The sequence below is a fragment of the Cydia pomonella genome, chromosome 21 (genome assembly GCF_033807575.1).
Source record: "Cydia pomonella isolate Wapato2018A chromosome 21, ilCydPomo1, whole genome shotgun sequence".
Lineage (NCBI taxonomy): Eukaryota > Metazoa > Arthropoda > Insecta > Lepidoptera > Tortricidae > Cydia > Cydia pomonella.
Genome location: NC_084723.1, coordinates 3,618,345 through 3,643,470, shown reverse-complemented (window position 1 = coordinate 3,643,470; position 25,126 = coordinate 3,618,345). Strand labels below are relative to the sequence as shown.

Sequence of the window (25,126 nt, the reverse complement as noted above, 5' to 3'; positions counted from 1 at the left end):
AGCATAAATCCCTAATAAAGAAACGAAACTCCCTAATAAAGAATTAAGAGTTAAATGCTGCATGAGAGATATACTCCAACTACTCCAAGCCGCCAAAAAGCTCAAATGGGAGTGGGCAGGGTAATAAGATACTATGACAACGGATGGACTCAAAAAGCCATGTCCTGGTACCCAAGAAACATTACAAGGGTGCAGAAACGACCGAGGACCCGATGGCGTGTAATAGGTACAATTGAAAAATTAAGAGATGCTTAGATCTAAGTGTCTTGAGTAGCTAATGGGTCTTTCCTTAGGGGCCAACTACACAAAATATCCCTATGGGTCGAAGTGTATCCGCAAGGGCCCCCGAAAATTAGAAGATAAGATAAGTATTATGAAACGATTTTTAAATATATTTTTTATTCTGCATTAATTCAAAGCGCGTAATTAATTTTAGAAGGCAATGTATTTTTTGAGTAGTGAGAGTGGTCCAGAGAAGAATGGATGGGACCAGATCACGAACAAAACCATTAATGAGATGGACGGACCAGGACCCAGGTGGATGCTGCAGTGGATGTATTGGTACACGAATATGCCAGGAAGACAGCTAACAAAGAATGGCGGCGTGTTGTGAAGGTCGTCATCAATCGCTAAAATGATGACCACGACCACTTTATCAAGAGTGAAACGACAAAGAAAAAGATTACAAAGATCTTCTTAAAGAGATTCTTTAGAGAATGCTCCCGGTACTTAGTTTGTATGGTGAGAAGGGGAAATTCTCGGTTCAGATACTGTATTTGTATAGAAAACTAGTACAAGGAGCACTACCTATCCTTGACGTCAAATCATACATACATACATACATTATAATCTCGCCTATTTCTCGTAGGGGTAGGCAGAGGCCACGGATTTCCACTTGCTACGGTCCTGACATACCTCTTTCGCTTCCTTCACTTTTATAACATTCCTCATACACGCTCGTCGGTTTAGGGTACTCTTGACCTGGCCTTTCTTCAGGATTTCCCCGATTTCGAACGTACAAAAAGGAACAAAGAACATACACGTGGTTCTTACTACAGACAAAACCACTTAAAACATGCCAAATTAAGTTATAATATGAATAAACATCACGCTTAGAAAGTAGCTACCATGAACGAAAGGACCATCATATAATGTAGGCCATGTAGGTCGCACATCCTTATACCGACCTTGCTTTCTCTTCGTCCTTCGCTGTTATTTATACTGGCTACTTAGGACCAGAATATATTTGAACTACTATTATATGTAGTTCTTAGACAAGTTGCATGGAGTTTTAGATAATTGCCGGCTACGTATGAGCAACGAATCCATTCGATCGATAAAATGCCTCAAATCACATGCAAGTACGGTGACGTTTATAGAGGACGTTACGATTTTTATTCCAGTTAATCTAGGAAATAACTCACATCTGTAGAGACAGAATTGCTAGCAATAGATACTTTGGGGTACTTTGGGTTTGTGCCTTTTCGTCATAATGACGTTTAATTTTTGCTGCGTCCCTCCAGACATTAATGTCATTTCAACTTCCAGTAGGTACATGAGGTACATCGGTCTTTTTGGTCCTTCCAACTATCAATCATCATATATTATACCCTAGAATCAAAAGCGTAAGCCAAGAGCCTACGGCTTACATGCGTCCATGGGCTACGGTGACTGCTTAACATCGAGTAGGCTAAATGTTTTACTTGCGTCCATAGGCTAAGGTGACTGCTTTCTTGACAATTAATTGTTTACCATATATGAATTGCTTAATACGCTTCAACATATCTGATCATCAACATATCAACATATCTGATGAGCTTTAGCATCAGGTATGCAGAATGTTGACTTGCCATAACATTAATCGCTTTTGTAACTTAAATCTTAAATAGAGAAAGAAATTCATAGACAAAATGCATTAATTTTATAAACTTGATTCTCACAGTACTCTTGCTATGGGAACTGGTTTAGTTGACCTAATGTTGTCACCTATAACATGATAACCGCAGTATAAGTATAATTAATATATAAGTATAAATAATATAATATAATAGTATTCATAATAATAACGTTTACCTGTGTTATTTGGAAGTATACTTTAACTATGCTAACTTCAGCAGCCTAATACCTAATAGATAACTAGGTGGTCCATATTAGGAAAACAGCTGATGTTAGGGCAAAGGATGACCTAGGTTTCAGGAAAACCGGGTTAAATATCGTAGCAATCATCCCAAAAAATCATAGATAAAAAATAAAAACAAAAATACCTCTAATCCATAATCCAAGTCCGTTGCAACTGGCCACTTTCACAAATTAAAAAAAACTGTTGTTTACAAAGCTTACATACACGGCAGTGGTCGTAAAGCCGGCCACGCATGCGACGCGCGGAGTATCGCTTGGGTTACTAAGTTTGATCTCGCGCGGGCCATTGGGTGGGAGTGACAGAGAGGGACTAGCTCTCCATCGCGTTTAGTGATGGCAAGAAACTTATCGATAGTTTATACGAGTATATACTCTGGGAAACCCACGGCGTCAATGGGAAACGAGCGAAGAACTAATTTTCTAAAAGAATAACCTTTCACGCCTACAATTTTTAAATTTGTTGCCTTTTTCTGCCGACAGAAATGGTTTGCTTAACTATTGAAATCAAATTTGTCAGTAAAAATAAGCGAAATTTAAAATTACAATGGGAGGTCAAGCTTTCACGGCAACATTTTTCAAATTTGCCACCTTTATTCTACCGACAAATTAGTGCATCAGACTTTAATTAACATTTTTATTACTAACTAACTTAACTAATGGTGTTCTGGTGCTCCACTATCCCATCAGAACAATTCCCCTTGCCAATTTAGATTTACTTTCTTTTGCATTATAGACAAAACCTTACTTTCACTCTAAGTAACAAGCTAGGATAACAAGATAGATAGAATTCTAAATAAAAACCTAAGTAAAATATTTAATTAACCACGATTTTTTTCTTGATGCAAATACGGTTAAATATTTAAACGACTTCCTTCATCCTACTTGCAAAATACGTACCTATAAAATGTGAGTACCTACTGAATTATTATGATCTCATTTATATTTATATCGACATCAGATCTGGTGATCGCCTAATCGAATACCTATTTTTGTAAAAATATTTCCCAACATAAAACATTACATACCTACGTCTAAACAAAGTGCTTGAATAAGACGAAAAATAATTGAAGAAAACTAACTCATTAATTATCGACATCGATATATCGATACCGGTAGGTAGCACATCACTATTCACAAGTTTGCCAAACCATGTTCTCCAAGAGCAAGGTGTGGATCTGGGTCTTTGACCGCATACGGAAGGCCGGTGGCGTCACGCTAGTTGCGCTTTAAGCGATAGTTAACTTTTTACTTCTTCTCGAGATTCTAAATCGCATAAGCAAAACGTTTAAAAGTAGTTATAAGCTTTTTTTTTCTTTTATGCTTATTTTAATTTTAAAAAGACTTATGTTGTTCTGCTTAGTGAAGTCTAGCAACGTCCTCGATTCATCCATTACTGTGCCATTTTGGCTCTGCGAAAGCGACAACCGACTGGGCCACGCCCACGCTGCCCGTGCTTATTTCCAGAGGGCCTACCGCGAACCACGTTTGACGTGTTGCCTCTCTGTCGCACTTGTAAATTCGTACGTAAGTGTGACAGGGAGGCAACACGTCGAACGTGGTTCGCGGTAGGCTTTCAGTTTCTGCATTAGATCCAACACCTAATTAGCCTTTTGACGTATTCCTTTCAACGTCTGATTACTTTATCATAACCCACACAACTACAATCCATCTAAGCTAACTTGGCATAGCTTTGAGTAGAAGAAATAAGTGAATAGTGTTATTATAGACGTCATAGTTTCATAATCAATTAGTGATAAAATGTACACTTTGTCATTGTAAATGCTATTTAGCTTGGTCCGACTCTAACCGGAGACCGGAGCCAGCAATTTGTGTCACAAGCTAACTTTTAAGGCAACGATTTTGTCTACTCTGTCTACTCTGTCACACTTTATTTATTTTTCTTTTATCAAATAAATAAAAGAAGTTGCGTGCTATTGAATGTCTTTCTAGGTGTATATTATAATTATCTTGGGAAAAATTAAAAACTAAATAAGTATACAAAAAGCTCCCCATACCTCATACAAAAAGCTCCAGTCTGTCACATTTTTGGGGACAAAAAACAAGACAACGAAAAGAAATTGGACAGAAGTATAAAAAAAACTGTTATTTCAATTCCTTGATTCACGACTCGCTTGGTCAGACTCTAAACACTACAGAAATGTACGGTCGACGGACACATTTTATATCAAAGCCAGTCTCTCTACAAAAAGTGCTCGTGATCATGTGATACGCGCTTAACTAATGGTTAAGTTAGGAATACGGTATTGTGCCACTGGCTCTTCGAAAGCGACAGCCGAGCGGGCCGCGCTTATTTCCAATTTCTGCATTAGATCCAGCGCCCAATTATTTTGACGTCTTCCTTTCCTCGTCTGAATATCTGTCTATGCTAATCCCACTTAGCAACTTTGAATACTCGTACAGACTCGGATTTTAATAGCCATTTAGTGTTTCCTTTACATTGGACATTTCATACTGTTACTATTACAACCAAATTAGCTTGAACCCTAAATAGCTCAGCAATTGGCTATATAGCATTGGCAGCAGTTAGAAATTTACTGGTAGACACAGAAAAAGCTAAATCTGTCAGCATTTTTTTGCCGAAAGTGCTTGGCAGACGCTCTTAAATGTGCTCATGGGGACCCCAAAATATACCCATCTCATACCACCATGAAACCAATTCCTGTCGGTAGGTATGAACCCCCATTTCAGATATAAGTCTGCCAAGACTTTTCCTGTCGAAACACCTTGATGACAGACTAGATTATGTAAGTGTAACCAATTCCAGTCAGTACTCGGTAGCTATTAACCCTCATTTCAAGGAATATAAAATAATCTCTGTAAGTCTGCCAAGGCTTTTTCTGCCGAAATACCTTGACAGACGGAAGTGGCCTTCTATTTTGTACTTTCGGCAAGTTCCGCAGTGGCAGACTATCATGATTCGGACTTAGTTCACTTTTAAGGGAAACTATTAATTGTGAATTTCATCGCAATATCAAGTCGATACAAAATATTGCAGCCGGCTCTTCTACCAAAAATTTCTAGTAAAAAATTCATTCATTTCTACCAAGAATTTCTAGTAAATCTACATGGATGCAAAAAATTCTATGTTTTTATTAAACCTTGTTGTATAATAAATTGGAATGAATTTCGTTTGTGTGAGAAAGCACTTTATTTGGTTTCATAAACCAACCATTCTAATGTACATTTGAATGTATATTGGGCTTTACGAGGATATTGGGCTTTAGAGGGATCACCCTCGGATCTTAACTACAATGTAGCTGAACTCATCTTCCTCGCGTTGTCTTGGTATTTTGCCACGGCTCGCGGGAGCTTGGGGTTCGTTTGGCAACTAATCCCTAGGGACTAGCACTAGCACTGGCGTAGGCACTAGTTTTTACGAAGGCGACTGCCACCCTGACCTTCCAACCCAGAGGGTAAACTAGGCCTTATTGAGATTAGTCCGGTTTCCTCACGAAGTTTTCCTCCAAGAAAAGCGACTGGTAAATATCAAATGATATTTCGTACATACGTTCCGAAAAACTTTGGTACGATCCGTGGTTTGAACTCGCGAGCCCGCGACCTCCGGATTGCAAGTCGCACGCTCTTACCGCTATGCCACCAGTGCTTTTTTACTAAAACCGTATTTCAATAGTAGTAAGTAGGTATGTGTCTAAAGCCTTCTCCAGACTAAGTGCGTAGTGAAACGCGGCTTCGCACTCCCACAACTTCACGGCGATTTCGCAGTTTGGTTCGCGGCAAGATGGCGGTAAAGTATGTTAATTATTATATTTACAGTACATATGGGGCTACTTTATAGCACTAGTGCGAGAAGTAGCATATTATGTTACTGTGTCGAACATTTAAAGGGCCATATGTACTGTAAAACGTTGTACGATACATGTGCGAATAGGTAATTCGCAACTCGTGTCGATTTAAAACACTCCCTTCGGTCGTGTTTTAATTTATCGCCACTCGTTTCGAATTTCCTATTTTTCGCACTTGTATCGTAATGTACTATTACGGCATCATACGATACCATATGGATTAGTTGTTTTTCTATTTTGTTTTGATGTAAAACTTTAAAATATAGCCGCTTAGTATAATATAATAATCACAATATAATTATTATTTATCTTGCCACAGCTGATCAAAGAGCATATAATCACTACGTTTTACAGCTGATGAGGCAAAATAATGTGTAATGTGGGGTCTTCCAAGTTTGCGCCTCCTTTGACGCCGGCCAAAAAACCAGGCGCGGATACAAGGGGGGGGCCATAGGGGCAATGGCCCCCCCCTAAAACCCTGGCTCTCACATTACTAAATTGATTTACCATTGAAATTGATTACCATTTTGAGATTTTCTCAAAATGGCCCCCCCCTAAGCCAAATCTTGTATCCGCGCCTGCAAAAAACCGACACAAAATCAGGAAACAAGGCGCGAAGGCGTGAATAATCTGCGAAATCGACGCCACACTCGCGTCGCGTTCACGGCTACCTTATATAAGTACTTATTTACTCTTAGATCAAAAGTCAAAACGAAGCAAAACCATGAATAACCGTAATGGAAAAACGCCTAAATACTTTTGAAAATTTTGGCTTAAAGAACTCGCATCCAGGCCATAATTGTTATTAAAAAAAAATTTTTTTTTTGTCTTTGGCAACATTCAAATGTTTTATCTCATTTTACCTAGTACACAATCGTATGTTTGAAGAGCGAGACATGCAATCCTTATCGTGAAATTCTATGAATGGAATATGGTTATGGATGGCCTGTCTCACTGACGTTCAGTTTATGATTTACAATAGTCTTGTCGTAAATTGTGAATCAAAATCTAGTGATTTCTCGTTTTCTAGCCTTTCTTACGTTCTTCAAAGGCTTAAAACTGCAACTAGACATGCAATAACATTGTTTTGACTTATAATACTTGTGATTTGGACATTGGATTGTGAGTAATCATGGCGAATAATCGTATCCCCTCTGGCCCGAATACGCCTGGCAGCCAACAGACTCCTACTCAACAAGGAATAAAGATATTTATCCAAAGGGACTATTCTGAAGGCACAGCAGTTAAATTCCAGACTAGATTTCCTCCAGAACTGGAAGATCGAGTGAGTATTGCTATGTTTATAAGCCTGTTGCAAATTGCAAAATAGAAAGCATGTTATTGAACCGTTTTTACTGTATACTATAGGTCGTTAATGTGTGTGAAATATTAAAAAAAATAGCATTTCTGTTAAGTAAGTTCATTAGGAAGGCCTTACATTATAACAAACAATTGAGTTATTAAAATGGGTTTTACTTGATGCAATTTATATTGTCTATAGGAAATTGATAATGTCTCATGTAAATGGGCCAATTCTCAGGCTTGTTTGAAGAGTATGTATTTACAACTTCACAGAAGAGATACATTATAATGAGATTATTAAGCGTGCCTATTATTGTGGTTAACTTTACATTCTGAATGATTTTATTTAGAGAAAACATACACCTATGTTGTTGTAATTGGTTTTACTTGTTATTAAGCACCAGTGCCGCATTAATTTAACCATATAACTGTAGTTTAATTTGTAGTTTTTTGTAGGTTAATTTGAATAAAAAAAATTACCACATATTTTGTAAAATATATCTCTCTGAATACTTTACCTTTAAAGGAGGTTTGAACACTTGGAACCTTGAACCTGTTACTTAAAGTCTAACAGCTAATCTCCTTCATCCACAATAAACCCTCCTATGGTGGTAATTCCTATGGTGTTGCTTATGTCCATAGGCGACCATGACCGCTTCCCATCAGGCGGCTCGTCTGCTCGTTTGCTGACTATGCTAACATGAAAAACAAAACAGTTACTTTATACTTGTTTGCAAACCTAGTAGTATTTTATTAAACCTTATTAGTGGTATGGACCACTAACAATAACAATGATAAGGTAACGGTACCTTGAACACACAAGACTCCCAGAGCTATTGTTTCTGTCCAGTAGTGTCCATTTACACAGTGCCCATTATTAGGACGGTGTATAATCATGCTCCAAACAACAACCTCATGTGCTAGCAACACTCAGTTATTTTGAAACGAAAATAAATAAAGAAGTCCAACCAAAGTCTTGGTTTTATCATAAAGATTATGGTTTGGCTCTAAAGCTGCCTAACATTACGGCTGCGCTGATATTGTATTTACGGCAGTGCCCAACCAAAGATTCTGTTTTGACAGGTTTTATTTCGGCATAAAAATCATTCCATATCAGCCAAAACTAAGTAGGACCGAACCTTGCAAACTGAAAGCCAAACATCCGGTCTTGGTTTGCATTGAGAAGTAGCTTACATTTAAAAATGATCCTTGGATTGCTCACTTCTCTGTGAAAGGTGAAGTAAATAAATAAATAAAAAACAATTACTTTTTTTATTTCTGGGTGAAGTATTAACCGACAATATTTTATGTATTTTAATTTATTTCCCTTTACAGATTGAACGACAAACCTTTGAGTATACTATGGAAAGATTGAATGAGCATTTTGAGATGGCGGAGACAGCAGACTGCAGCACCTACTGTGAAGGCTGTTTGGCTTGTTTAACAGCTTACTTCATCTATATTTGTACAGAAACACACTATGAGAAGGTATGCATTATTGCAGTTTTTCAAGTAATCTCATCTTGTTTTGATGGTTTCAGACTTGCAGCCTGTGTGGGACCAAAAGGTAGCAACATTTATCGCCCTGTCTGTCGTATCACGGAGGTCCTCCTCAGAGCAGACATTCGGGCATGCTGGGCAAGACAGCATGTGTTCCATTGTTTGGGGAGTCGTCCCACATTGGCATTGGGTGTCTGAAACGAATCACTTATCTTTAGAAGGCAGATAACTTTAACCTTTTAACCACTGTAAGATATATAATATAAGACATACACTGTATTCAGCTCATTGCACTGCAGTGTCATCAATAAGACAAAACTTTGTGTAACTTACCGGTGGCAACAGAAGCATGCTTGATGAAAAATTCTAAGCGGTTAAAAGGTTCACTGTGACATTTGTTCTATAAATATTCTAAGCTTAATTAAAACTGGACTTAGTTAGTTTTTGTTTTCATTTATTTCTAAAGTTAGGTTTATAAAATATCTATTCTCAAAATTAGAGGTAAAAAATAAATATTATTTACTTATTTATGTAGGTATATTAGAGACTGATCATTTAGACAAAAGACAAAGAAAAATGGAACAAGATGGAGGGGGCTCTTACCCTCAAAGGATCACATGTAATAAAAATATAAAAAAGAAAAGTCAATTTTCTAACAGATGTGCGAGAACAAAGCTTAAATAATAATAATAATTAGAGACTGATAGTTGACCAAAAATTATAAAATGAGACGTTTGTACATAATTATGTGAGAGTAAGAAAAAGTTATGAAAATAAAACTAACCTTAAACCATATATAATTTCAGCACCTCCGGAAAGTATCAAAATTCATAGCGACCCAAAACGAGCGGGTTTACAACCCGAAGGGCATCCACATCACCGATCCGATCCTCCGGGGGCTCCGGGTCATCGAGATCACCATCATCGACATGCCCAACTATCAGAGTCCTACAGGGAACTCCAACCAGATCCGGCACACTTGACCACCACAGGTAAAATAGAACAAAGCCTAGGCCTAGCGAAGTTACGGGCGCGACACAGTATCTCGCCTGCAATATAGACCGGTGTACCCGTCCCTTTCTTATTAATACAGTGGGAAAAGACGAAAGAAGCCGCAAGATGCCTACTGTCGCGCCCGTCCTGTACTATACTTGAAGCACACTAAGTGGAGAGTCAGGTCATTATTCCATATCTTTCACTCTTGGTTCGTCTTAACAAGGGTAAAGAAGATAGCATTATGATCACAGTCGCCAGTTAGTTTTTGCGGCAAGTATAGGCGTAGGCCAAAAGACAATAGTATTTGTTTCATCTTGGGCAAAACACTTTCAAGTTTGGCTGTTCTCTTTGTGAGCAGGTTCGCTAATTACATAGGGTTTTCAAATCAAAATGGCGGAGCGGAGTTCACTGAATTACTAGTAATAGTTTAATAGGTTATAATATATATTTTTAATATAAGCCTTTCTGACAGGGCATCAAGACAATTTTAACGAGTAGACAGTAGATTACAAAATTTCTTTGTAATAAAAAACAACCATTAAGTTTATAACCCACTCGTAAATTTTTTTTTAAAGAAATTTAAGAGGAGGGCCAGAATTGCAGCAAAAATGTAGGTATTTTATTTTGCGATTATTGTGGGCCAATTCCATAATTATACTTACTAATTATTTTATCGGACCGGCAGCGGGCTGGAAAAAACCTTTCGCGGGCCTTACTTTGCTCACCACTGCTTTATATTATCACACATGGCCGGCAACTCCTCACTTCCCGGCGTTTGAAGTAATGTACTATTATTACTTGTTCCAGGAGAATCGGGAGTTCTTCATGTAACAGTTACGGTACTGGTTTTAAATACGTTTATGCCAGTTAAAACAATGTGATTTTTGGAAATTTTATTTATATAAGGTAATGACTTTTGGAGAGTTAAAATTAGGTTTTGGTTACGCTGCGCAAAAAATGGCAGAGAATGTTTAGGCTACGGGACAGAAGTTATTAATATTTTAAATTGAAGTAGGTTTTATATATTGCCTACGCCAAATTTTGGTGTTATAAGTAGGTTGCCAAAGCGGACTTAGAGCTCTCAGAGAGAGGATGTAACTCAGAAAACGCTAAGATGAAGAGAAGAAAAAATAATACACCTAACTATACACCGTGTTTTTATTGAACTTCGTTAACTTCGGAGCATGATTAAGTATGTTTAAGGATGGCATAGATAATTTTCGTTTTTTTTTTTTTTTAAGTAATTAAATGTTGCATATAGCTTTGTTGTAACACGGGCATTACATTTAACTCAACCAAACAATTGAAAACTGTGACATATCAATGTCATGTCGAACATCGATCGTCCGAGATAGTACTTGCGTTTAGTAGCAAATGTATGAACTCGTACTAAACAAAAAATAAATATTGATTATCTCCGAAATGGATTTCATTAGAATACCGGTGTCTTTGAGAAAGTTACTTAATTTAAGCTCAGGGATGTAACGTACCCTTGAAATTAACTGAAATAAAAAAAAACACGGTGTATATTGCCTACGCCAATTTTTGGTATTAAAAGTAGGTTGCCAAAGCGGACTCAGATCTCCTTTAAGATGTAACTAAGAAAATGCTAAGATTCAGAGGAGGTTAAATTAAAAATATATTATCCACAATATTGAGGTAACTATATACATACTTTAAGGGGCCCTCTGATTACCAGTTCGCCGGACGATATCGGCCTGTCAGTTATTCGCAAAAGCTGACAATCGAGAATAACTGCCAGGCCGATATCGTCCGGCGAACTGGTAATCAGTGGACCCCTTTAGAATCTTTCAGAGAGTCTTAGGGCCTGTTTCACAATGTCCAAGTATAGTAATGAATAGCTAATTAACAAATGAATTAACTGCCAGATAAAACATCCTACAAAACTTAGCACTTTATCCACCAGTTAAGCTTATTTGATGATTGTGAAACACCAACGATGACTTTATTCGTCAGAAGTGGCAAGTAGCTTATTCAGGACTTTACTTAGACATTGTGATACAGGCCCTTAATCGCACGCGGCGCGTAATCGTGAACCTTGTCGGTACGCATGAAGGTTGATATTGGGCTGTAGCCGCGCGCGTCATATGACGTCTTTGGCGGTCAAAAGGTTAAAGAAATAAAGAGGTAACTTATTAACTAATAATAATTTTGTGGCGTTGAGCATTTATTTCAATACGCGACTTAAATGAACAACGATCATGGCAAATATAGTTCTTCGTATCTGAACGGTTTTTTTTTATGAAGATTGATTGGCCCTTACGATTGCAAGATTCTTAGGATTGCGAGGTCAAATGTGCCAATAATAATATTGTATTGTAATTTTATTCTGTTTGACCCTGCACCAACTCAATCTTTCGGTTTAGCCCATGGTTGGACTGGTCTGGCCTTCTGGCATTAAGTGTGCCTTTTTACTTTCATGTATTTGCAATAATGTTTAAATAAATAAATAAATAATAGGTTTGGTGTTGCGCATTAATGCAAACATCAGGCGGCCGTTCAACATTCTTAAGATCATAATTAAAATTCATATTTTTTTCTCTTAAAGCACTAGCTTCCATGCCATTCTACGGTAATTTTCTTTGCGCAGCGTAACCAACGTTAAATCTTTTATCAAATAATCATTGATGAGCTTCAGACATCTGAAGCTTAAGACACGTTAATGTAGTTTCCAGATGAAGGGTAAAACCGAATACATTATAAATAACCTATGCTCGGCTGAACATTTGTTTATTCAAGAGAACGGGTTGTCGGGGTTGTTCAATCTTTTTGTTATAACACAAATACGGTTTTGCCATAATCTGCTGAAAAGATGAATTTCCTATAATCTGCTCACATGTGCCGACATGTTTTTTTTTTAAGTGGGGCGCCATTTAAAAAAAACAGGTTATGTACCGCTGGACTTAAGGCATCAAAGCTGATATTAGTTTTTTTCTTTCCTATGAAGGTTTTTAAGGGTTAAAAACGTTTTGGAAAACCAGCGTCATTTTCTGTGGACATTACAAAAGTTAACGATTTTGATACATTACATTATAAAACATTTCCGAAGACTTTCGTTATACGTATTTAAAGAATTAGAAACTATTAACATGCCTATAACGATAAATTAAGAAAATATAACAAAACGACTTTATTTTATTATCAAACCGACTACAATTGCTTCCGAGAATTTCAAAGTTTTATAGATCAATATGAAAATCAATATAAAGATTTACTTGAAAATGTAAATATGAAAAAGTTCAGAATTGACTGCCAGGCAGCTGTACCAAAAACACTGTAGTCAATACTATATCTTCTTGACGCCAATGGTTGTCTGTGGCATCGTAGCTCTCCAACAGATGGGCCGATTTCGATGCGGATTATTTATTGCGTGAAAATTGATGTTTCTTAGCTATGTTTGATAGAAATCGACGCATCAGTTTATATTTTATTTATCTGAATAGTTATTTATCTGTATAAAGCCAGTCAGCACCATCTCGTCTTTTCTTGTCTAAAATAAGCCATTTAAGTCAGTTTATTTTATTATATCCACGGGAACGACGCATTATCTTAATTCATACTAAAAAAAGTTTTTGACCCTTAAACCTTTAAAGATCTTCCGAGATCTAATTCAATGCTAAGCTGTTACAGTCCGCTATGGACACTTACATCCAGGGCTAACACATGCGATGTATTTACATCGTCGACACTGAAAACCTGATTAATTTACTGATCTTAGGTCTGATTTTTCAAATATCACATGAAGTCATCTGTTAGATAAATATGACACTCTCTATGTCTTCTTGCATGTGAAAGAAAGGGAGCGTGCTATATAATATATATATCTGATATTTGAAAAAATCAGACCTTAGTACAATTTAATAATTGCGTGTGCGGATTGGCCTTGATAACAGATTGGTTTTAGAGTCCGATCAAGCTATGCATGCCATTTGTAATGACGAGGTGAGGTTGTCATTATTAACATCAAATTTCTATATGTGACACAAAATGACACTCTCTCACTTTGTTCTATTCAATTCGAAGCTAACGTTTCTTTGAATTGAATAGAAGACTGACTCTACTGCCATGATTTATCAAATTTCCAATATTTATTTTTATTTTAATTTATTAAGTTTGAGGTGATGGTTAAATTGATGTGTATAAGTTATGTACTTCCAATGTCACAACGATCTTCCCCTATTTTTAATTTTTAAATGTACCTACATTCAATATTAACCTTTTAAACGCCAAGAACACCTAAAGGCGTCGTTACTGGTCGTGCCCACAGCGCCAAGGACAACTACACCGTGTTTTTATTGAATTCCGTTAACTCCAGGGTATGCGTAAGTACGATTAACCTTTTGACTGCCAAAGACGTCATATGACGCGCGCGGCTACAGCCCAATATCAACCTTCATGCGTACCGACAAGGTTCACGATTACGCGCCGCGTGCGATAGGCCTGGCGTTCAAAAGGTTAAGGAAACTAAAATGAAATGGCATAGTTAATTTAAAACAAAAAAATACTGTATATTTTTTATTTTATAAAAAGTTACTAAATGTTGCATATAGCGTTGTTGTAACACCGGCATTACATTTATTTCAACCAAACAATTGAAAACTGTGACATATCAATGTCATTTCGAACATCGATTGTCGCAGATAGTACTTACGTTTAGTAGCAACTGTATGAACTCGTACTAAACACTAATCAATATGTAAATAGGCCCTAAAGCAAGTGTATACGCTTCTAGGGACCTAATAAGAAAAAAATAAATTATTGATTATCTCCGAAATGGAGTTAATTAGAATACCCGTGTCTTTGAGAAAGTTACTTAATTTAAGCTCAGGAATGCACCCTTGCAAATAACGGAAGTAAATAAAAAACACGGTGTATAGGTGTTATGATGGACGCTGTCAAAGTAACCTTCACACTTTCGAGTAAGGTTTATATTAGCTCGCTTGCGCTCGGGAGCTTAGCGTTTGAGTGATGTTTGTGTTTATGACATAAAGCGTTCAAAGGGTTAATTATACAGGATGCTTTTGTTATCACTGACCAAAGTCTTGAGGGGTAAATATGTGGGTCATACTTAACAACTTTTATCATAGTAAAACCCCGAAAAAATTGTAAAGGCCCATAGGACAAACCCCGAAATTGCGAATAAAGTTTCTGCCATCTCCCATACATTTAAATGAATCAGAGCAAAGAGAATTTGAAATAGAGGTGTATTGTCAAAGAATACTTTGTAGCGAAAGTAAATTTACTGCCATCTTTCGACAATTCGAATGTCGAATTCGTGAATTTGAAATATCAGAAAGTGGCGCCATCTTACCGGGAACAACCTAAAGGTTATGGCGCCATCGCTCGAAACGATGTCGCTAACGCTATACCTTTAGCCTTTGATCTATTAGATGGTGTCAATTTTGATATTTAACAAATTTAACACATATGAGTGAAAGAATAAGGATCAAAGCCAAATGGCGTTCTAAAAGTTTTGATCATGTGTCGAAAGATGACAGTAAAACTTTCGCTACAAATTTTTCTTTGACAATACACCCGTATTTCAAATTCTCTTTGATCAGAGTAAATGTTTTCTATAGAACAGCTGGTTTTTTTGCGGTTTCGGGGTTTGTCCGAAAGTAAGTCATAACCTACATATTCACCTCTCAGTTTGGTCAGTTATGACAAAAGCTCCTTGTATACTGAAACACACTCAACTTCATGCGAACAATTTTATTCTATGCGAGATCAATTCGCGCCTATTTTTTAAATTTGCCGCCTTTTCTACTGACAAAGTGGCTGTGCCAGAGTATACAAGGCCCAGGTAAGCATTATGCAAAACTCATAACAATAGTTAATCATCACAATATGTTATATTTGTTAATAACCCTGTGAACGTCACGCCTATCGTGCGCGGCGCGTCATATTGATCCTTGTCGGAAAGCACGAAAGTTGATATTGGACTGTCGCCGCGCGCGTCATGTGACGTCTTTGGCGGTCTAAGGGTTAATAATGTTTTTTTTTAGTTTTAATTTTTAGGTTATTCTTTGTGTATGTATATAATGACATTGTATTTATTTGTAGCTTTACCATTAACACAAACTGTAATTGCATTTTTACAACTTAGATATAAATTTAAATGTTTGTTTGTTTCTCAATTTTATCTACGGTCTTAATTTGAATGTTTAAATTTACTTAATTTAGCAGCTTTTTTAAGGTGGTTCGACTAGGTTACCCAAAGCTTAAACCTCACTAGATGGCGCCACAATTGCAAATTTTGAGTTTTAATTTTTTTGTGGAGTAGTCTTTGGTATTTCTATACTGTAAATTATGTTTAGCGCACTCTTTAAATAAATATTGAACTATTAAAACAAACATTGAACACTTCATTGTACAAAAACTACCCCTTAATGTCGACAGAATGTTTCTTGACTCTATTTCTAACTATCACTCACACATTCAAACAGTCGTACTGGGATCCTTGTAGTAGACAATTTGGCACAGCGTGAGTAGGCTTCAATAGCGTTGCGGTATGTACGTGGAAATACATGCAAGAGGATGTGGGTTCGAGACTCATTAATTTTTTTTTTGTTATCAGTATTATCAAGTACCTATTATAAATAAATTATTTTATGAGAAATATGAGCGTTTTTCCATAAAAATATTAAAAATCTGATTCTCACACATCATGATATTTTTGGGTTCTTCCAACTTAGAATCACTAGCATAATCAATCCTCGTGCTATAAAAACCCGAAAATTTGTATTGAAATTTTAGTTTTACACTGAAATTTCTTTCACACTAAAATGTGACGTAATGGTATGGATATTTTAGAATATCTTTTTTTAATGCTAGGGTGGAGAAGATTCTAAGTAGAATGAACCTAAGAAAGTCCAAATTTGTAAGTCAGATTTTCCGGTATTTTTTTCAAAAAAAAACGCTGTTTTCCCTTACTGCCCAGCCTTTAAAAAAGTAGGTACTATTTTACAGTAGAATTAAAACCTTTTTTTACGATACATTTAATTAAATTACAGTGAGTTACAAAATTGCATGGCCTTCTATTTATAACCATTATAAAAAGAAATGAGATATTTACCATGTTTGTTTATATTATTGATTTCCCGATATTTTGACACAACTAGAAGTTTCACACAATGCCTAGGGATAGAAAATTATTTATTTATTTTATTTATTGTCAATTTCATTCAACGGATAACATCATATCCAATTTATGTGTTTATGTATTGCATTGTTTTCTACCTAGTTGGTTATTAAATTCTGTTACTGCAATAATCTTTATCTACATAAAATATACCAACGAAAGTTTAATAAAGTATATATTATAAAATAATAAGTAAAATGAAGTACACAAAATCAGGAATCACATATGACAATATCATTCAAAATCGCCTCCTGTGGCTTTGACACAGGCCCTGAAATGACGAGGCCAGTCATCAATAGCGGAACGCACGATTGTCATGTCTAATTCCGTCACTGTCTTAACTATGGCCCGCTTGAGGGAGTTAAGATTTGTGTGGGGTTTAGCACAGGCTTTCTCCTCAATAACCTGCTATATGGCATAATCCAGGGGGTTAAGGTCCGGGCTGGAGGACGGCCAGTCTTCGTGGGCAATAACGTCAATTTTGTTCCTTCGAAACCAGGCTTGAGTTGTTTTTGCCTTATGTGCAGGAGCTGAGTCTTGTTCAAAGATCCATGGCTGGTTTTGAAATAGGGTGTGGCTTAAGGGCTTCACTATTGGTTCGAGAACGGTTTCCAGTTTCCGGTTTTCACACCATTTTCACAGAAATGAATCTGTGTTAGCCCTGAGTACACACCCAAAATCATGTTTGGCGGGTGCCCACATTTGTGCAACGCAATAGGGTTGTTTCCATCTACAAATCTTAGGGCATAATTGTATCCCAATAAATTCTTATGGATTATAAGAACACGTTAAACTACTTTTAGGGGACCTGTAATGACCATATTTTTGTAAATATTGAATATCTAAAAAAATATCTTTTGGCACACGTCACGTCACCAAACTCGAAACGTCATTGAAGATTCTGATGACGTCACAACTCTCGGATTGACACTGTTGACAGTTAGGCGATTAACAACAAATGACAAATATCAGTTGACAGTTCGTATCTTCTACGTGTGTATGTAGTTATGTGTCAAACCATGAACTGTGACGTCACACAATTTTCAAAGAGCGTTTTAGGCGCGAAAGCATCCGTCAAAATATATTTTGTTAATTTAACATATTTAAAGCCGTTTTTAGTATAAAAGCTGAATTTTAAGGCAACTTTTAGTTAATATAGAAAGTAATACAAGCGTTTCAAAAAATTGGAATACGATTCTCTTTTAGGCCCCAATTCATTATAGATACGACGAGATAAGCGTTATGTGTGGTATATAATTATAGCTCACAAGTCCACCACATTATGCCATTTTTTATTTTTTCGGTAGCATTTGTTTTAACGGGAATAAAGAGGTTGCAAATCGAGTAACAGAACTTCAGAACAGATATCATTTGATATTTACCAGTCGCTTTTCGGTGAAGGAAAACATCGTGAGGAAACTGGACTAATCCCAACAAGGCTTAGTTTTACCCTCTGGGTTGGAAGGTCAGATGGCAGTGGCTTTCGTAAAAACTAGTGCCTACGCCAAATCTTGGGATTAGTTGTCAAAGCGGACCCCAGGCTCCATTGAGCCGTGGCAATATGCTGGGACAACGCTAGGAAGAAAGAAAGAAATCGAGTAACAGAACTTAGTAACCAACTAGGTATAATAGTTATGATGTAAATGTCCATATCATGTTGGAGTCATATATCAGCCAACTAATTATTCAAGATCAATACACTTAGCTCCCTTAGGTATTCGCCTAAGTACAATCTCGGGCAAAATTGAGTTTTATAAAAATGAACTAGTTTCTAGGTCATATTTTCTATGAATTGGTCATTTTTGTAGACTCCAATTACAGTTACATTTTTCCTGGTTTTTCGCGGACCAGAATATCGATGATTTTTGTAACTTGATTTAGACGTCGCTATCATTTTCAATCCAAAAACACATAAAATCACAATTCAGAACATGCGGCAGCGTTGTTTTCTATCAAGTACGTCAAGCACCAGGGCGGCTACCGGGAAAATCGAAATTCGTCAATTTCGGGCATTTTTCTCTGTCACTTTAATTACGTCTTAGTGAGAGTAAAAGAGAAAGATCCCCGCAATTTGCGAATTTAGGTTTTCGCGGTAGGCCCCCAGGTCCTATCAAGTTTCAGCAGTGTTGCCAGGCGAGCGGAAGAGAATTATCGTACTTGAGTGTCAATATTATTGTACCGTTGAAAAAAATATCGTACGCCAATCAAAAAGGCAGCCCCTAAACATGTCTAGCAACATAAGCTTAAATTTCCAATTAATAATAAAAAAAAGACAATTTTCGTCTAAATTGCGCAAAAAATCTGTTTATATTTGTGTATTTTTGGGATAGATTCAAACGGTATACAGGAAATTGAGACATTTTAAACTTTAAACTTACACCAAGGAGCCGAACACCCAAAATATACTAATTTTAGCCTATTTCTGAGAGAAAGTGTCATATTTTGCTTCAAATTACTAGACTTTTATGGTGGCATCATCCAAGGGCTGAAATTATAGTACTTTAGTGTACGATAATGCTCTTTGGAACATTATGTCATACCGGGGCCCAAATTATCGTACATGTACGACAATTATCGTACGCCTGGTCACACTGAGTGTCAGTGTCGACAGAGTCAGCTAAAAACGCGTCAAACATCGCAACGTCGCGCCGATGGCCGTCCGAAGCATGGAGTGGCAACGCCGCAATGTATTTGTACACGACATTTGTCACACACACATGAGTAAAATTTATAAAAATATAACGTTGATTATTGCATGATTTCTGTATGAAACAAAGTTTTTCTATTAATTTAGCGCAAATGAATATTCGAAAGTAGATAGATGCGCAACTATTTATGTAATAATATTGTGTAATTAATTAAAAAATAGCGATTGTTTTTTGTATGAAAATCGAACCACCTTAAGATCCAATATTTAGTCATTTTGGGTCACCTCTATTGTTTTCAATTCTATGTCAAATTACAGCTTTCTATGTGTATACCGCTTATCACACTCTCCACCATAGTACAGTCAGCATCCGATATAGTGACAGCTAAAGTACCAAAATCGGCATATCATATAAAGTGTATTCATCCTTACTTATCCTATGATGTAAACAAACACTTCTCGAAGACATTATCACACTTTTCCCTGGAATGACACAATAATATCACTTAAATTGTTGTATTGTTGGAACGTCACGTTTGTTTACACGATAAGACACAAGGATGAATACATTTTATATAAAATCATCTACACATACATTCACATCAGCACGTATAGACATAAGGAGTTCTATAGTAAAAGTGTGTTACGATATGACGCTGACGACTGTTCTAAATTGCAATCCCCTTTTAACCTTCTATAAATTCCGGCATAAAAAGTATTATATGTCCTTTTTCATGCCGTAAAAGATATGTATGCAAGATGTCATTTAAATATGTTTCCGTTTTTGCGAAAAGAAGGAGCAATCATCCCAACATCCAAGTATCCAGACATGCAAACTTTTATATTATTAATTTCGAGATTGAGATATATGAGTGGTGTGTTTGTATTACGTAAATATATTTATAATAAAAGTATGGGTTATTTGGTGTATAATTATAATTAAGAAATAAATAATCTATTGAAATTGTTATTAATTTAGATAAATTCTAGGTAAGCTAGGGTAACGGATGTATAAAATGCACATATTATAAAGTTTAAATTAATTTTATATAAATACCTAATTTTTAAAACCCTGTCGTATTTAAATATGTTTTAAGGTAAATAGATTTGCATATTGTAAAATTTATTATGACTTGTAATAAATATTTAATTGTATTCTATTTGTTTTATTCATGATTTTTATGTTCATAGTAAAGTTATTAAAAAAAAAACTGTTTATTTCAGCGTTGTTGTTGAGATACAGTCCGAACTCAGTTACAATCTCTATATTTGGAGATTATCTTGACTAAGTTTAGCCTCAACTATATAATTAGTTTTGTTGGCAGTTAGTGCTTACATTTTATTTTAATACTATAGTTGTTACAAAATAAACACATTTTAATCAGTGCTTTCTTAAGTGTACTCTTTATTTTATCAGGATGTTTTTCTACAGTTTCTACTACTTGTTTGGGTAAACTGTTCAGGATATTAGGCAGGTATGTCAGTCAGAGCCTTTTCCCATATTCATTGGTACTTTTAGGTATTTTAAAGCATGGTTCACTGGTTAAGGTCCGGAGGTGGGATGGTCTCCTACACCTGTCCAACTGCCCCAACAAGTGTTTATATTCTAAATCACAGCAAGTTTTGCTTTGTCATATACACTAAATATTCTACAGTACTTAAACAATTTGTGATAATTATTTTTATATTGAAGTTTTATTTTTAAGGGAACTATAGCTTTTAAATTTTCCTCGCGTTGTCCCGGCCTTTGCCACGGCTCATGAGAGCCTGGGGTCCGCTTGACAATTAATCTCAAGATTTGGCGTAGGGACTAGTTTTTTACGAAAGCGACTACCATCTGACCTTCCAACCCAGAGGGTAAACTAGGCCTTGTTGGGATTAATCCGGTTTCCTCACGATGTTTTCCTTCACCGAAAAGCGATTGGTAAATATATTTCGTACATAAGTTCAGAAAAACGCATTGGTACGAGCCGGGGTTTGAACCCAGAGTCTGCACGTGCCATGTACAATAGGCTTAGTACGGAGTATTTCATTTTATGCTTTAATATACTTAAGGCTAAGAAATTAGCAGGAGTAGGTAATTGTGCTCAATATGGCTCAATTTATTTTTATGATATAGGATGTAAACGAACGGATAAATCACCTGAAGTAATCAATCAGCGTCGCCCATGACGCCAGAGTGCCTTTAAGAGTCCCCGGCAAGCTAAGCCGAATTTCACCTTCCCATACAAACCCTTCAAGCCCTCCGCTGACAACTGAGCTACTTGGACTTACCCGTTGATAGGGTTTAACTCTTTGACCGCCATAGACGGTTATGAACGTCATTGGAAAGTCTTGCCAAGGACGCCAGAGACGGCTACAGTCGTCAGCTTCACCAATGCAATGGGTACTTACGCGGGACTTTCGTACCCAACTGTCCGGTTCCGATTTGATTTATATTTATATATGTTATAGAGTTGTCTAAAATAACGGACACGTATTTTTTTTAGCTGCCCAAACTCAAACTATTGAGAGAAATTGTCCTCAAAAGTATTAAAAAGTTACTAAATCTTCTAACTCCTATAGAAAGTGATGCTCAAGCTACTTGCTAGTTAATGACTTTTTTGAGTACATGAGAGCGGGAAAAAATATAGAGCACGTGTTTTGTTATATCTGCTTAAACTCAAGTTCCCTACATTCGGCGACAGACAGAAAGAGGTGGCGGGAGATTGTCAAAAAGAAGCTGTTCCCTAGAAAAGGTCACGACCCACATTATACCGATACAAGGAGGAGGACAAGTACAGAATAAGTGTGTGATACCGCTTTAGGCTTATTCCATTTAAACTGTTATTTTCATGTAACATGAGCACATGGGTTTACTTTGACGCCTTGTAATAACTCTTCGAGAATCGTTTGATCTCGCCCCACGATCATTCTCGAAGGCCGTAAACATGACGTTTTACGCGATCTAATTAAAGAGGTTATTACTTGGCTTGGGGCTTTTCTGAAGGATTCCGAAACAGTGCAAGTTATAAGAGACTAGCGGATGTACTAACGTACCATCAGTCGTAAAAGCGCATGGCGACTATCAATGAATTCATTCGTAATTTCTTCATGCAACTTCGTAGCTCACTGTACAGTCAGTGTCAATAGTACCTAGCGAATGAAACAACGCTCCAAAAGTATCTATTTGCCATCTTGGAATTAAGTATGTATTTTCCAAATAAATATATTTTCAGTTTCCGTTCTAGAGTTTTTTTAATTACAGAGGTATGGTATCACTTGGCTGGGAGAAGTATGTTGGACTTACACACAATGTCGCTAAGACTTCATCCTTGCTCAAACATGGTAGGCGGGCCGCACGCGTGTTTTTATAACTTCATTATTTTGCTCAAGGGAAGCTATCGCTCATGCATTGTTCCACACATTTTATGTCGAATTTAAACACAATGTCGCTAAAACTTCACCCTTGTTGAAATATGTTAGGCGGCCGCACACGTGTCTTTACAACTTCATTTTGCGTTTCTATTTTTCTCCGTGAGCTTCTACGGATTATCGTCTTATCTATTGTTTAAAAACCGCAAAGGCGCGTGCCACTATGAAAAAATGGTCAGGCCGTATAGGTAGCGTTTATTGAATTACTACTCTATTGAGCACGGAATAAGATTCATTATGAACTAATACAGAATTCTAACAGAATAGCTGTCTGATCTCTATTGGTGCGTCTAAGGTAGGCGACTATAAACGCTCTCAACCCAGCTTAACTTGTGACACTGCGTTCCGAAACAAAGATACGTATTCGAAGACCTCGCTTGCACTGGTAATGCGAGCGCACGGCTAGCTATAGCTAGCGCCAAGGAAGCAATGTTATGTTTCTCGAAGAGCAGGTAAAAAACAGGGCCGGATTTTCACACAAATATATTTGGGTGGTTTTACGTTCTTTAATTTAAAGAGATGAAACATAACACTATTTAAACAGTAGGTACACATCTAACAGAATGGGTTTGTGTAATTACAATAATAGGTACGATAATAACGAGATATACTCATTTTTATGGACATGGCGAAACTATAAGGGTTCCCAGTTGACTACGGAACCCTAAAAAGATAAGAAAATTAAAGGAATGAAGAATTTTGAACTTGTATCTAGCGTACCGTAAACCTTTCACGCTATTAAACATAGGTACTTCAATATCGTACTTATATTTTTTCCATCTAACCCAGATTAATATAGCTCACTAATCTCACTATCTATAGCGGTCGATATCTAACAATAGCTGTTTACGTCCCATTATGTTATTTACGTCTTCATCATATAATGAAAGAGGTTTAGATGGGGATATAATCTTTCAATATCATTTACAGAGTTCCGTGTCGTAAAGATATTTAGACGGAACCCTAAAATTTCTAACGATCTGTTGTCTGTCAGCACAGTTTGATACCAATGATACTTATAGAAGTGTCCTACGTGGGCGATCTCGTTGCGAACGCAAAGGCCGGGCCGTGTACCGCGCCGCGCCGCTTCGCGTTCGCCAGTTGTTCAGTTTTTTTACATTACGTCGGTGGCAAACAAGCATACGCCTGCCTGATGGTAAGCAGTCTCCGTAGCCTATGTACGCCTGCAACTCCAAAGGAGTTATTAGCGCGTTACCGACCCTAACACTCCGCGCTCTCGTTGAGCTCTGGCAACCTTATTCACCGGCAGGAACACAACACTAGAGTACACTGAGTAGGGTCTATTGTTATTTGGCTGCTGTTACGTAAGATGCTGCATTACAAGCAACCCTCGGAGTGTGGGAGTTCAACTCGCACTTGGCCGGTTTTTACACGCGTCTTCGTGAGAGGTTTTCTGAACAATAGCTTCATGAGTATAGAATTACATACTACTTATACATAGATTGATGATGAGCGAGTAGGTCAGTATGATGAAAGATTAACGCATTCACTGCCAACGTTTTAGTAGCGCTACACGCGTAGCCGATTCTAGCGTTTTCTCGCTTTGTAGAGGAAAGCGACTACGAACAGAGCGCCCGCCAAGCGGGTTCCCGGCACTCAATGTGTTAAATGCAAGGCACATATTTTAAGACAGGTGGGACACAGCAACGTTATATCATTTGATATTTGCCAGTCGCTTTTCGGTAAAGGAAAACATCGTGAGGAAACCGGACTAATCCCAACAAGGCCTAGTTTACCCTCTGGGTTGGAAGTTCAGATGGCAGTCCCAATTCTTGGGATTAGTTGCTAAGCGGACCACAGGCTCCCATGAGCCGTGGTAAAAAGCTGGGATAACGCGAGGAAATTAATGAAGTGGGTCATAGCAAAATATCATTTTCACGTCAGCAACTTTTGCTGCTTAAAAACAGTGAGCAAAATCGCATTTTGCTCACTCGGTGAGACAAAATAACATTCAAGTGACCATATTCGAATGTCATTTCAACGTTCGGGGCCTAATACAAGTTCGAAGTATTTGGATTCTATTGTCGGTGCCCCTTTCACGACATTAGCAAAAAGAAAGGGACAAGAAAAGTGCATACCTAATTCAACGGTATATTGACGGTTTATAATAGACCCCCAAAA

General features: G+C 37.0%; 2 protein-coding genes across 2 annotated transcripts in view; one reads left to right on the top strand and one right to left on the bottom strand.

The window, feature by feature from the left end:
- Nucleotides 1-2,617, bottom strand: part of LOC133529455 (uncharacterized) — a 48,787-nt gene extending 46,170 nt beyond the window's left edge. The window contains exon 1 of the mRNA XM_061867166.1: nt 2,265-2,617. The gene's annotated coding sequence lies outside the window, so the exon portion shown is untranslated. The remainder of the gene's footprint in view (nt 1-2,264) is intronic.
- Nucleotides 2,618-6,900: 4,283 nt separating this feature from the next.
- On the top strand, nt 6,901-16,136 carry LOC133529914 (golgin subfamily A member 7). The gene is made up of 4 exons (XM_061867716.1): nt 6,901-7,248; nt 8,601-8,753; nt 9,572-9,757; nt 10,569-16,136. Exons 1-3 carry the CDS (start codon nt 7,096-7,098, stop codon nt 9,746-9,748), a joined length of 483 nt encoding a protein of 160 aa, XP_061723700.1. The 5' UTR covers nt 6,901-7,095; the 3' UTR covers nt 9,749-9,757; nt 10,569-16,136.
- The last annotated feature ends 8,990 nt before the right edge of the window (nt 16,137-25,126 follow it).